Below are 15,995 nucleotides of genomic sequence, written 5' to 3' on the forward strand. Positions count from 1 at the left end.
CAACACGTTGGCTTTAGGCACCCTTACTGGGAGGGCCTGTATGCCGGCACGGTACCACTCTACTGATCGACGTCGGACGCAACGTCTTGCTGCATCAGTAACCTCCCAATCATCCACGAGCTGCTTCCTGTGGAGTTCATCCTTCATTAGGTCCAAGAGATGGAAGGTGCGAGATCCTGTCTGTAGGGTGGATGAGGAAGAACGACACTGCAAAGTTACATGAACGCCACTCAGGTATGCATACTTTTGTGAGTACTTGCGTTGTAATGCAGAAGAAGAACTCGATGAAGTAGTTTCTTGAATTTCCTAACGGTAGCAGAATACACTTTCAATTTGATCGTTGCACCGTGGGGGAGGACATCAAACAGAATAACCTCTTCAGAGTCCCAGAAGACCGTTGCCATGGCTTTACAGTCTGAGGCTGCGGTTTTGAACTTTTTTCTTCGGAGAGGTGCTGTGGTGCTGTTGCGCCACTCCATAGACTGCCGTTTTGTTTCCGGTTAGAAGTGGTGAAACTGAGTTTCATCGCCTGTGACGATGTTCGGCAAAAAATTGTCACGATCGGTTTCGTAACACGCATCCGTTTCCGCACAAATGCTTCGTTGCTCTTTACGGTCTTCTGTAGAGCGGCAGCCAATCCAGTGGCACATCTATACCAACAGAGACGTCCAATTAAACAGCGATGTGTTTGTTTCTAATTCGTCGATCAGATAGAATGAGAATGTTAGCACGCTCCAACATTACAGGGGTCACAGTTGTGTGCAGTCGGTCGACACGCGGGAGACCGGACAGGTTTGCGCGACTTGGTTACGATGATGACAGACGCCTCGCCCAACGACTCCCCGTCCTTGTGTTCAGTGCCAAGTGACACTCTGCAAGTGCTGATTAATTTATGCTAAGCTCTCGTTTTCCGCCAAAAGAAACTCACTATCAGTTCTCCGCTTGGAACATACCTCCATTACAATAGCCAATTTGAAGGCTACATGTAACGCAGCCACCTGTCGGAACTTTATGAAACTATAGGGGCTGAAGGGGAAATGTGTCACAACAAATTTCGTATTTTTTCAGCCGAAATTGGTGGAGAGAAAAAAATGCCTTGCGTTGCTTATTGAACGCCCTTCGTAGACGCCACGTCGGTAGCAACCTGTAATAGTTCTTTATTTACGTGACTATTACGGCACTCCAACCCCAGTTCTCGATACCAGTAATATCGTACTACTTTTCGGCGAAGTAACAGTGTGACAATATTCACATTTGGTTTTATTAATGTATAGGTACTCCGATGTATCGATATATTACAGTAATATGGTTTTTGTGTGTATTCATTTCTGTGAGACTGTCATAATCATTGGCTTTCTTGTAATCGTTTTGGCGCGAATGTGCACAGAGCAGTCTTTGTTTCACGATGCAGAAGTAAAAGTTCAGTCAAGTCTTGTGTTTGGTTAAAGTGGAAATTAAATATATGATGATTGGTACAAAACTGTTTTCTTGATGATGTGGCAGTTAAGAAGAAGTGCATGTGAATTTACAAGAAGTTTAATAAAAATGTGGATCGTGAACCCCAAGTCAAACATTATTTCTACCATACCATTGTTCTGATCTGGGATTGTTTGATCATTAAGAATTTCCTGAAAAACGCATTTGTTAGGTCTTCAAATATTGCTAAAATACAGATCTGGACCATCTAGCAGTCAAAGTGGAATCACCCCAGAATCAACAAGATGAGCCTTAACAACTTCGACCAAATCTACCTGGGAATCTATTCAAGATAAGTGCCAAAATTAATGACGTTTTTTTACAGTGACTTCATTATTTCCATTCTGACGATACCATCCACAGTCAATCACTTTGTTGTTGCCCGATAAAGCGAACATATGCTGCGTGAGCAAAATTATTAATCTGGTTTCTAACCTACTTTGCAAGTGGTGGTATTGTTAGAAACCATACATTGACGTCCGGCGGGTTGTCAGGCTCCAGTCTGAACTAGCCTACGTGCCGACATGTCGATAGCGGCCTGTGGAGGCACCACTTACTCCTGAGAACGACCAAAAGATGCTGGCGTGTTGTTCTCAGTATCTCTTGCAGCCGCCACATGACACACCAGTCCGGCAGGCCTCATACGACATGGCTCTGCAGTCAGGTGGCGTGGTTCGCAGGGAAATCTTTCACACTGTCTAATTAAGGCGCCGCTTAGCGACCAGCAGGTCCATACCTCGTGGTCTAGTGGTACCGGCACGGTAGCGTGTTCGATCAGAGGGCTGCTCGCCCTCTGTAACAAAAAAACTGAGTTAATGAATCAACGATCAACTTGAAAGGATGTTTTGTGGCGTCCGCCCAGACCAGACGCAACGAACAATATCGAAAAAAATGAGGAAAAATAGAAAAAAAGAAAAGCAAAGTCGCTAGCGTTTCTGCCTCTGGATCACGGGCTACCGGTTTCGATTCCCGTCCGGGTTGGGGATTTTTCTCTGCCCGGGACTGGGTGTTTGAGTTGCCTTCATCATTTCATCATCATTATCATTCCTGACAGTGGCTAGACTGGACTATGTCAAAAACTGGACTGTGTAAAAACTGGGACTTTGTACGGGCGCTGATGACCGTGCAGTTGAGCGCCCCACAAACCAAACATCATCAAACATCAACAACCAGTAGGCACCATTTGCTTACGCTCCGCGGTTTACGAGCACCGGCCGCTCCCAGTGGCTCGTCAGTCGGAGCACACGCTCTTCGATCAGCATTCGCTCAGCGTAAGCTCCGGGTTTTGCACCGGCCGCGCCAACCGCCCATCCAACAGAGCACACGCTCAGCTTACGGTAGCCGCTCCACGTCAGCTCGGACGCCAACCAGGGATTGCGGATTAGCGGAAGGTTACTTGCCAAATGTTACTTCTCCTTGAAGCCTACTAAAGAATTGTGGTTACTTGCCAAGAGCTGTCTCGGAACTCACTTCAAATATCCACTGTATCATTACCAATAAATTCTGTTCTTTGCTTACCTGAAGCCAACGTATTCTCCGTGCACCATATATCAGACACCACAGAACAGGGTATGGTATGCATGGCACTGGGCGGGCCACAACAGTACCTTTCAGTTAATATGACTTAACGTGACATTTTTGCATGCCACCGTCTTGGCGTTGTAATTTTGATGGCCAGCAGTTTACAGCGACCACAAAAGGTGTTACCAATCACGACTGTGCGGTTTAGTTCAACCCAGAGACACACACTTCCAACCCTGATGCTGGAAGAAATTTCGATTGCCACTATTTGTCTAAATGGGTGAAGAAGTGTTCATGATCACTAAGCTTTGCATGATGAACGTGGTGTAATCTAAAATACTCGGCATTGACTCGTGGTAGTAGCTTCCTCAGTGACAATCCGTCTGTGTGATGAGGAACTTTACGCTTGTAGATTCACCTGGTGATCTGAGACCAAGGCCATGAGATCCATAAAACAGTAAGTAACGGCTTGAGGTGCATGTCTTCTGAAGGCATGCTATACAGGCCGTGTTGTTACCAGAGGCCCTGTTGTTACCAAAGGAACAAAATACGAGCCTACAATACATCGGACGAGATTTGCAATTGTAACAAACACTTTCCGCCAGATCACAACACGTTTTTATTAATGGGGCGAAATCGTCTGATAGAAAACTTCGGGCGTAGCAGGGATTGTTACAAATCCACTGCTACTCACAATTTATAGAGAATTCCTTCGAAAGACTTTCAGAGGTGGTAGTATGGAACAAAAAAAGAAAAAAGTCTATTAAATATGGGCTCTAAAATGAATACTGAAGAGCTATGGGCACTTGTTCATCTTAGCTGTTGTGAGACACATCTCTCCGATTAAAAACTCTTTACTTGCGATATTTTGAGTTGAGCCGTGGTCTAGGGGTAGCGTCTTTGATTCATAATCAAAACGTCTTCTGTCACGGGTTCGATCCCCGCCACTGCCTAAATTTTGATAAATAATCAGCACTGGCGGCCGAAGACTTCCGGCATAAGAAGTCAGCCTCATTCTGCCAACGGCCTTGTCAAAGAGGGTGGAGGAAGAAGGAAGACAAGGATTTCTGGTCAGATGAGTATCGGGTAATATCAACAGCAGCAGAAAATGGTACAACAGGTGTAGGATTCGTTATGAATAGGAAGGTAGGGCAGACGGTGTGTTACTGTGAACAGTTCAGTGACCGGGTTATTCTAATCAGAATCGACAGCAGACAGCCACCGACAACGATAGTTCAGGTATACATGCCGACGTCGCAAGCTGAAGATGAACACATAGAGAAAGTGTATGAGGATATTGAAAGGGTAATGCAGTATGTAAAGGGGACGAAAATCTAATAGTCATGGGCGACTGGAATGAAGTTGTAGGGGAAGGAGTAGAAGAAAAGGTTACAGGAGAATATGGGCTTGGGACAAGGAATGAAAGAGGAGAAAGACTAATTGAGTTCTTTAACAAGTTTCAGCTAGTAATAGTGAATACCCTGTTCAAGAATCACAAGAGGAGGAGGTATACTTGGAAAAGGCCGGGAGATACGAGAAGATTTCTATTAGATTACATCATGGTCAGACAGAGATTCCGAAATCAGATACTGGATTGTAAGGCGTACCCACGAGCAGATATAGACTCAGATCACAATATAGTAGTGATGAAGAATAGGCTGAAGTTCAAGACACTAGTCAGGAAGAATCAATATGCAAAGAAGTGGGATACGAAAGTTCTAAGGAATGACGAGATACGTTTGAAGTTCTCTAATGCTATAGATACAGCAATAAGGAATAGCCCAGTAGACAGCACAGTTGAAGAGGAATGGACATCTCTAAAAAGGGCCATCACAGAAGTTGGGAAGGAAAACATAGGTACAAAGAAGGTAGCTGCAAAGAAACCATGGGTAACAGAAGAATACTTCAGTTGATTGATGGAAGGAGGAAGTACAAACATTTTCCGGGAAAATCAGGAATACAGAAATCCAAGTCGCTGAGGAATGAAATAAATACGAAGTGCAGGGAAGCTAAGACGAAATGGCTGCAGGAAAAATGTGAAGACATCGAAAAAGATATGATTGTCGGAAGGACAGACTCAGCATACAGGAAAGTCAAAACAACCTTTGGTGACATTAAAAGCAACGGTGGTAAGATTAAGAGTGCAACGGGAATTCCACTGTTAAATGCAGAGGAGAGAGCAGATAGGTGGAAAAAATACATTGAAAGCCTTTATGAGGGTGAAGATTTGTCTGATGTGATAGAGGAAGAAACAGGAGTCGATTTAGAAGAGATAGGGGATCCAGTATTAGAATCGGAATTTAAAAGAGCTTTGGAGGACTTACGGTCAAATAAGGCAGAAGGGATAGATAACATTCCATCAGAATTTCTAAAATCATTAGGGGAAGTGGCAACAAAACGACTATTCACGTTGGTGTGTAGAATATATGACTCTGGCGACATACCATCTGACTTTCGGAAAAGCATCATCCACACAATTCCGAAGACGGCAAGAGCTGACAAGTGCTAGAGTTATCTGCGGAATCAGCTTAACAGCTCATGCATCGAAGCTGCTTACAAGAATAATATACAGAAGAATGGAAAAGAAAATTGAGAATGCGCTAGGTGACGATCAGTTTGGCTTTAGGAAAAGTAAAGGCACGAGAGAGGCAATTCTGAAGTTCCGGCTAATAATGGAAGCAAGGCTAAGGAAAAATCAAGACACGTTCATAGGATATGTCGACCTGGAAAAAGCGTTCGACAATATAAAATGGTACAAGCTGTTCGAGATTCTGAAAAAAGTAGGGGTAAGCTGTAGGGAGAGACGGGTCATATACAATACGTACAACAACCAAGAGGGAATAATAAGAGTGGACGATCAAGAACGAAGTGCTCGTATTAAGAAGGGAGTAAGACAAGGCTGTAGCCTTTCGCCCCTATTCTTCAATCTGTACATCGAGGAAGCAGTGATGGAAATAAAAGAAAGGTTCAGCAGTGGAATTAAAATACAAGGTGAAAGGATATCAATGATACGATTCGCTGATGACATTGCTATCCTGAGTGAAAGTGAAAAAGAATTAAATGATCTGCTGAACGGAATGAACAGTCTAATGAGTACACAGTGTGGTTTGAGAGTAAATCGGAGAAAGACAAAGGTAATGAGAGGTAGTAGAAATGAGAACAGCGACAAACTTAACATCAGGATTGATGGTCACGAAGTCAATGAAGTTAAGGAATTCTGCTACCTAGGCAGTAAAATAACCAATGACGGACGGAGCAAGGAGGACATCAAAAGCACACTCGCTATGGCAAAAAAGGCATTTCTGGCCAAGAGAAGTCTACTAATATCAAATACCGGCCTTAATTTGAGGAAGAAATTTCTGAGGATGTACGTATGGAGTACAGCATTGTGTGGCAGTGAAACATGGACTGTGGGAAAACCGAATCAGAAGAGAATCGAAGCATTTGAGATGTGGTGCTATAGACGAATGTTGAAAATTAGGTGGACTGATAAGGTAAGGAATGAGGAGATTCTACACAGAATCGGAGAGGAAAGGAATATGTGGAAAACACTGATAAGGAGAATGGACAGGATGATACGACATCTGCTAAGACATGAGGGAATGACTTCCATGGTACTAGAGGGAGCTGTAGAGGGCAAAAACTGTAGAGGAAGACAGAGATTGGAATACGTTAAGCAAATAATTGAGGACGTAGGTTGCAAGTGCTACTCTGAGATGAAGAGGTTAGCACAGGAAAGGAATTCGTGGCGGGCCGCATCAAACCAGTCAGTAGACTGATGAAAAAAAATGAAGACCAAATCAAGAAAAAAGCGTCCAGTAAACATGAGCTCTACAGCACATACTTCAATAGCTATGGACACTTCTTCAGTTGAAGAGATGTGTTTAACAGTGGTGAAGGTGTAAATTTTATAGCCCACGTCTAATGGACATATTTCCTGTTTTTGGTGCGTTCTTTCTTCTCCAAAAATATGAAAGCAGGGAGAGTGCATTAGAAGAGATGCGTTTCGTAGTATCTAAGACGAGCAAGTTCTCATAGCTCTTAAGCTCTCGAAACATGATTACTCGTTTTACAGTACCTTGCGAACGACTTCAACTGAAGACGAATGGGTAATCGAGCACAGTACGTTATAATGGGGCACGAATGTTCTTCAGAACCGACAGTAACATCATACTTTAATGCTGGGCAGGGTACAAGTTTGTCTGATCATACAGTGCACCAAACACTCCTAACGATGCCGGCCGGAGTGGCCGAGCGGTTCTAGGCATTACAGTCTGGAGCCACGCGACCGCTATGGTCGCAGGTTCGAATCCTGTCTCGGGCGTGGATGAGTGTTAGAAGTCCCATAGTGCTCAGAGCCACTCCTAACGATGGGCTTCCTGAACGAAACTTAATAAGATCTCTAATGTTCTCAATGTACATAAAAGATTTGTCATATAGGATGTTGTTGTCCACCCAGGAAAGTATCATTGCTCGATGGTCATGGGCAAACGCAGACAGACTTAGAGATTGTTTCCACTTAATATAATGACTGACGGACCTATCTAAATGTGGAAATCAACATAATGTATATAACCAATAGACGAAAACGGTGCTGTCCAGTTATTGGTGAAAACATGGAGCATGTAACATTGAATAAGTACATCGAGGTAATACTAAGAAGCTGCATGAGATGGATGGATTACGTGAAATGACTATTAGGGAAGGAGAATGGGAAACATTCACTTATTGGAGAGGTCTTGGGAAGCTGCAGTACATTTGTAAAGATAATCATCCAATTCTAGAGTATTATTCCGGTGCTTGGACACTTAATCCAATACACTCCTGGAAATGGAAAAAAGAACACATTGACACCGGTGTGTCAGACCCACCATACTTGCTCCGGACACTGCGAGAGGGCTGTACAAGCAATGATCACACGCACGGCACAGCGGACACACCAGGAACCGCGGTTTTGGCCGTCGAATGGCGCTAGCTGCGCAGCATTTGTGCACCGCCGCCGTCAGTGTCAGCCAGTTTGCCGTGGCATACGGAGCTCCATCGCAGTCTTTAACACTGGTAGCATGCCGCGACAGCGTGGACGTGAACCGTATGTGCAGTTGACGGACTTTGAGCGAGGGCGTATAGTGGGCATGCGAGCGGCCGGGTTGACGTACCGCCGAATTGCTCAACACGTGGGGCGTGAGGTCTCCACAGTACATCGATGTTGTCGCCAGTGGTCGGCGGAAGGTGCACGTGCCCGTCGACCTGGGACCGGACCGCAGCGACGCACGGATGCACGCCAAGACCGTAGGATCCTGCGCAGTGCCGTAGGGGACCGCACCGCCACTTCCCAGCAAATTAGGGACACTGTTGCTCCTGGGGTATCGGCGAGGACCATTCGCAACCGTCTCCATTAAGCTGGGCTACGGTCCCGCACACCGTTAGGCCGTCTTCCGCTCACGCCCCAACATCGTGCAGCCCGCCTCCAGTGGTGTCGCGACAGGCGTGAATGGAGGGACGAATGGAGACGTGTCGTCTTCAGCGATGAGAGTCGCTTCTGCCTTGGTGCCAATGATGGTCGTATGCGTGTTTGGCGCCGTGCAGGTGAGCGCCACAATCAGGACTGCATACGACCGAGGCACACAGGGCCAACACCCGGCATCATGGTGTGGGGAGCGATCTCCTACACTGGCCGTACACCTCTGGTGATCGTCGAGGGGACACTGAATGGTGCACGGTACATCCAAACCGTCATCGAACCCATCGTTCTACCATTCCTAGACCGGCAAGGGAACTTGCTGTTCCAACAGGACAATGCACGTCCGCATGTATCCCGTGCCACCCAACGTGCTCTAGAAGGTGTAAGTCAACTACCCTGGCCAGCAAGATCTCCGGATCTGTCCCCCATTGAGCATGTTTGGACTGGATGAAGCGTCGTCTCACGCGGTCTGCACGTCCAGCACGAACGCTGGTCCAACTGAGGCGCCAGGTGGAAATGGCATGGCAAGCCGTTCCACAGGACTACATCCAGCATCTCTACGATCGTCTCCATGGGAGAATAGCAGCCTGCATTGCTGCGAAAGGTGGATATACACTGTACTAGTGCCGACATTGTGCATGCTCTGTTGCCTGTGTCTATGTGCCTGTGGTTCTGTCAGTGTGATCATGTGATGTATCTGACCCCAGGAATGTGTCAATAAAGTTTCCCCTTCCTGGGACAATGAATTCACGGTGTTCTTATTTCAATTTCCAGGAGTGTATACATGATAACAGACATGCCGCTAGAATCATGACAGTTGCATAAATTTAGAGAACGTGTATTGTAAGAAGACTATGCGACTGTTCTGTTATCGGTATCAAACGTCTCTTATAGGGTATCATAATTGTGATTAGAGCTGTGCACATAACTGGTTCATATCGTACTTGACAGAATGCAAGTAAGTGTTCAGAATGATCCTAACAATGTTGGAAGAATAGAAAATTTTAGTGACAGAGCAGAAATCGCAAAGGGAGGCCCACATGATTCAATTTTGAGTCCACTCTTATTTCTTACAATAGCGAATGATATTGCATTTAACATTCAACAAGCATAATTGGTACTTTTCACAGACGATAGTAGTGTTATAACAAATGTCATTAGAGAGAAACCAAAACAACAGATTATTAATGATGTTTTATAAAGATTTATAGAGTGGTTCTCTGTAAACAGTCTCTCCGTAACGTTTAGGCAAACACACTTTATTCACTTTTTTACAACAAATAGTCATACAAAAAATTGATATAGCACATTAACAGGAGTCCCTAAATAGTGTAGAATGCACCAAATTTTTGCGTTTACGTACTCATGAAAACTTGAACTCAAAGAATAATATTGCTAAAAATGTCAAATAATTAAGTACAGCTACTTATGCTCTTCGTAAAATTGCTAATCTTGGAAACAAACGAATAAATCTCCCGGCATATTTTGGATATTTCCAGTCAGTAACGTCTTAAAAAAATATATTTCTTGGGTAACTCGTCTTTTAAAAAGTAATGAATGCACGAAAGCGAGCAGCAAGAACATGTGGTGCTCACCCTTAGCCGTCTTACAGAATCATAATAAAAAGTCTATCATAATTTGAGAAGAATAATGATGTGCATATCTAACACACTAGAGAAAAAAATGACCTTTATTACCCACTATTAACGTTGTCATTTTCTCAGGGCTCAGGAAGGAATTCAGTGTGCAGCGACAAAAGTTTTTCGAACATTTGCCCAATACTGCAAACTGTCTGATAGATATCGAGGCAAGTTTTAAACCCAACTCCAACCCCAGATCATTTCTCTGTCTGAAAACTGTAATTGCAAGAACATGACTAAAAAGTATTCTTTTCATTACTGATTCGCTCCACACAGTTCGAGAAAAGAATCGTTCAAATGACCTATGGAACACGTTACTCATCAACCGACTAACAGAAACATGAAGTCATTGTTCCGTCGCTTAGTACGCGATAAGAATAGGGCAGAAAACGTCTCATATTAATACGAAGTATCCTCTGCCAAGCATAGTAACGTTTAGATTTAGAACTACCGAATGGCACTGAGAAGTGTAATGAAACATTTGTAAAAACCCAAGTTTTACACGCGTATGTTTTTTATGTAACATGTTGTTGAGACTACGACGATTTTTTTTCAAACTGGCGACCATTCTTTTGGAACGTCATTCGCTAATTTGTGAAAAGAGAGGTACTGTGGCATAACACTTTCTCATGTTTGTTTTAAAGACTGCGAAATATATGCGGGAAATTCGCTCGAAAATGTGAGAGCGACATCTTGCCTCCTGTCGACTGCTGCTGTCCTATTAATAAATTCCATAAGAATACCGTAGTGTCGTATGTTGTTAATAATTTCTTTGCACTTCCTACTCTTGAGCTTTTGCAGAGAAATAACTATTGAGTGAGGTCTTCAGGCCAGTCTTATTTATTTATCGTTGGTTCAAATGGTTCAAACGGCTCTTAGTACTGTGGGACTTACCATCTGAGGTTATCAGTCCCCTAGAACTTAGAACTACTTAAACCTAACTAACCAAAGGACATCACACACATCCATGCCCGAGGCAGGATTCGAGCCTGCGACCATAGAGTATTTCTCTTTAAGAGTTCTTATATGGCATTTTCTGTGCCAGATTTTCAGAATTGCACCTAGGTACACCAGAAAGAGGATCGGTGACAGCCTACATCTCTGAGGCAAATCCTTATTCACCTCGAATTACTTTGTCCAACTATTCCCAGTCGGGATCTTACTGTGTCATTTTTATATAATTTCATAACAACCTTTAGATATCTTTGATCCAGTGGTATCTCTTTCATATTTTTGCACATTTTGTTGGAGGGTAAAGTATCATAAGCATTTTGTCGGTCAATCAATGGAGCATGCGTCTCCAGTCCAACTTCCGTGGATTTTTCACATATTAATTTCATTACGAAGATGTTGCCCATTACTGACCTTTCTGCTCTGAATCCTACTTCCTCTTTATGGCGCTTGTGTCTTGTTTCTTTTTCCATCAGATTTTTAAGTACTTTCGTGCACAGTCTCCCAACCCTTTCTTATGCACAGGTGTTATGTTGTTCATTCGATGAAACATCTTATCCATTTAATAATCTTTGAAACAGATTTCTTAGCATATCCAACAATTTCGGTGGCCCATCCTTTTGGATATATCAATCTAAATCCTTGTGCCTTCTTCATCTTACAGATCCTCACAGCCTCTCAAAGAAGTTTTATGTCTAACGGCCATAACTTCTCCTGTTGCATCCTGGCCTCACATCGATGTCCACATTGAGGCCGATTTTCCTGGAATAAATCTTTAAAATACTTTGTCTATTGACTATGCCTAATATTACAATGATTTAACTTGTCATCAGCTGATCAGTGTCATTTATTTGATTGTTCTCCATGCCTTACCTCTCCAGGCCCCACCAATCACCCTCTGTACGTAATCACATCTTTTCGCCCATGCCTCGTTTTCCTTTTTTAACAATTTTGGCTTCTTTATTTAGGGTCTTATCTCTATTTTGATTCTCGTTGACATTCAGGAACTCAAATAAAATTTCTTTTTTCTTTTCAATTATCTCTGTTATTGCAAAATCCCACCAAACAGGTTTCTCCTTCTTTTCAAGCTCTCCGAGGGAATCTTTTGCTGATTCATCTATGGCCTTCTTTATATATTCATATCACTCTTCTGCTATTCTTTGCACTCTATAATTTTTTAACAGCCTCTAAATCATCTACGACAAAATCTCTCAGGAGAAGAGGATGCTCATTTAGTTACAGAGCTAGCAATCAGCTTTAATGACAGCCGCGGACAGTTACCTCCTGACGAGTAAAAGAGAAAAGCTTTTGAATGAGGTTAGCTTGTACTGAAAATAAAAATAAAAAACATCATTTTCTTACAACATTTTAGTCAAATATTGCATATTTGGAATTAATTACTAGCTACTAATCTTAACTTGTTTTTTCGTTCAGAGTAATTACGGGTACTGTTACTCCAGTGTCGTTACGACGGCATCTTTACAGAGGCTTCCTCCTCATTATTCACATATGGTTTATTACATAGCAAATGAACAGTTTATAATATATCAAATCAGTTTTCTTGGGGAGATGGGTAACTGTGAGCAAAGCTTCCTGGAGGCGCTACGTTTATTGAGAGACGGAGGGAAGATAAGGAGTGAAAGAGAAGAAATGGAAAAGGCACAGAAGGAGTAGCAGGTGGGGAAAACTAAGGATCAGTTTAAAAAACAACACAGCACACAGTGTGACATACTTGCAATGAATGGTGATTCTACAGCTAGGTACTGTGTCATGAAAGCCACTTACCTCCAAAGCACCCATCATCAGCTCCTTCAACTCGTCCAGGCACCTGTTGATTCTAGCCCTTCTCTTACGTTCCAGCAATGGCTTCGTCACCTGCAAAAATGATCGTTACTATCGTGTAAGAGCAACTAACACACAGCATTACTTTTCCAAATACATACATCACGTCGCATCACTACACATTTAATGTTGTTTGTAAAATGATCAAAATTACGAAAATTGGTATTTGGTTTCTTGGTCAGAAATATGGGTTTCAGAATTTTTGAAAATCAATCACTAAGGGGTTAAAACAGTGTGAAAGTTTTTTTTAAATAAATCATTATAAGTACTACTGAAGCAATGTCAGAGGTTCATACAAGTCTTCTCAGTTGGAAAAAAATGTGGTCCCATGTTTTTGGAAACTTAACTCATAAGGTGGTCAATTAGTGAATGAAAATTTTTATTAAAATATCTCATTATGAAAACATTTGTAGTGTTAAATCTAAGAAAATTTGAATTTTGCTTCTCGGTTAGAAATAAAAACATCTGTGTTTCACTGTTTTTCGAAATTCAACCGCTATGGTCGTGAAATAGGGGATGAAAAATTTTATGGAATAACTCATTAAGAAGGCTTTTTAAAGCTAAACTTAAGAAAATCTGAATTTGGCTTCTCGGTTGGAAACAAAGTAATATTTTTTTTCATTGTTTTTTGGAAGTTCAGCCCCTAAGGGAGTTGAAATAGGAGGTGAGAGTTTTTAAGAAAATCTTTCACTATTTAAAAGAAAAGTTAAACTAAATCTATGTAAACTGATAGTTCGCTTCCCTGTTAGGTATAAGGAAATACGTCTTATGGGACGAAAGTTTCTCTAAAAATATTATCAAGTACACAAAAGGCATGATTAAGAAAAACCCAGGACCTCAGCAGCTACCATAATCGCTTCTAATCCGAAGTACATTAGGAAAACATTTTTCTATGGCCTTCATTAGCAAGAAAATTTTGGTGTTGCTATTTAAGAACAACACATAAACTCCATGATATAGAAATAAAAACAAAAAAAATCTGTGGAGGCCATACTGTCTACGTGAGAGAAGAAGCGGGCGCTAAGATATTTAATTCTATATGCAGATTATCTATAGATTTGATGAGTGAGTTTTCGAGTGTCAAATATGTTGCATTAAATGGCAGCGACTTTTTGATTCATTGACTTCGAAGCTTAAACTTTTACTCCACGAAGTGAGACTTTAGTAGTTTTTCGTAAATTCCAACTTGATACCTCTACCCGAGTTCAGAAAAAAGGGTCTTAGCCAACGGACAAAAAAGTGATCCTATAAGGATCCGTTTTTATCGGTTGAGGTAGGGAACGGCAAAACTGAAGAATTACGTAAGCTGTACAGACACCGTAACATCGTCTAAGAGACAAAGAAGACAAGTTTGACCTGGAATGGCTACGTAGCAAGAATGACAGGGAATAGATTACAATAGGGACAACAGGTGGAACAAGAGGGAGAGGAAACCCCAGAATCAAGTGGCAAGATAACTTCGGGAGGATACAGCCTGGATGAACATCAACACCAAGTGGACAAACAGTGCACACGACAGAAATAAATGGAAAACATTACGAAACTTATTCGCGTATTGTGGCTATAGATTAACGTCAGCTACATATGACACATGAAAATTTGTGCTGGGCCAGGAATCGAAACCGGAGTTCACGCTTTTCACGACCGGTCTCCTTAAACACTTCAAGTACCCGAGAACGCCTCCAGGTCCGACGCAAACTTCCATACGTCACGTAATCACACTCGGTTTTGAAACCAGGTAAACCAGCAAATGGTTCAAATGGCTCTGAGCACTATGGGATTTAACTACTGTGGTCATCAGTCCCCTAGACCTTAGAACTACTTAAACCTAACTAACCTAAGGACATCACACACATCCATGCCCGAGGCAGGATTCGAACCTGCGACCGTAGCAGTCGCACGGTTCCGGACTGCGCGCCTAGAACCGCTAGACCACCGCGGCCGGCGGTAAACCAGCAGACCGGCCTCGAAGTATTAGACCAGTTTCCCTTTTGAGCTGTACTTATAAACTCTTGGAGTGGCTCATTTATAACAGAATTAGCACCTTCGTTCTGGAACGTATCCCAGTTGAGCAAGCAGGCTTCAGGCCACAGAGAAGTTGCTGCGACTACAGAAGGGAGATACAAAGTTCTACGCCGAAAAACTGTATTTCTCATGAACAAAATGATAAACAACAGGTATTTTCCGTGTCTTTTTGGGAGAAAATGTGAGCAAGGAGAGGAAATTAAGTAATGATCTGCCACAGGACTCCCCAGCCCTCCTATTATTCAACCTATATCTCTTCGATTTCCCCAATACCAGGACCACTAAATTGTGCTTGTACCACAAAATGGGACAAGCGGAGTCAGTTCTAGAAATTCTAGCAGTTATGAGCTCCTACTTTAGGAAGTGGAGACTTAAACCCAGTTCAAGCGAAACTTAAGTACGTATATTCCATCAAACAAAAACAAACAAGCTAAGACGGCGCAACAGAGTAAAACTTAACGGAAACACTACTTGCCATAACGAGTATCCTAAGTACCTTGGTGTCACCGCAGACCGCACCCTTTCACATACACTCCTGGAAACTGAAATAAGAACACCGTGAATTCATTGTCCCAGGAAGGGGAAACTTTATTGACACATTCCTGTGGTCAGATACATCACATGATCACACTGACGGAACCACAGGCACATAGACACAGGCAACAGAGCATGCACAATGTCGGCACTACTACAGTGTATATCCACCTTTCGCAGCAATGCAGGCTGCTATTCTCCCATGGAGACGATCGTAGAGATGCTGGATGTAGTCCTGTGGAACGGCTAGCCATGCCATTTCCACCTGGCGCCTCAGTTGGACCAGCGTTCGTGCTGGATGTGCAGACCGCGTGAGACGACGCTTCATCCAGTCCCAAACATGCTCAATGGGGGACAGATCCGGAGATCTTGCTGGCCAGGGTAGTTGACTTACACCTTCTAGAGCACGTTAGGTGGCACGGGATACATGCGGACGTGCATTGTCCTGTTGGAACAGCAAGTTCCCTTGCCTGTCTAGGAATGGTAGAACGATGGGTTCGATGACGGTTTGGATGTACCGTGCACTATTCAGTGCCCCCTCGACG

The 15,995-nt window shown here is 43.0% G+C and overlaps 1 protein-coding gene across 1 annotated transcript in view; it reads right to left on the minus strand.

Moving 5' to 3' along the window:
- The window catches only part of LOC126336872 (enhancer of split mgamma protein-like), a 125,702-nt gene that overhangs the window by 59,841 nt on the left and 49,866 nt on the right, over positions 1-15,995 (minus strand). The window contains exon 2 of the mRNA XM_050000980.1: positions 12,835-12,924. Coding sequence (XP_049856937.1) covers positions 12,835-12,924 — 90 coding nt within the window. The remainder of the gene's footprint in view (positions 1-12,834; positions 12,925-15,995) is intronic.

The sequence above is a fragment of the Schistocerca gregaria genome, chromosome 2, assembly GCF_023897955.1.
Source record: "Schistocerca gregaria isolate iqSchGreg1 chromosome 2, iqSchGreg1.2, whole genome shotgun sequence".
NCBI classification, from domain to species: domain Eukaryota; kingdom Metazoa; phylum Arthropoda; class Insecta; order Orthoptera; family Acrididae; genus Schistocerca; species Schistocerca gregaria.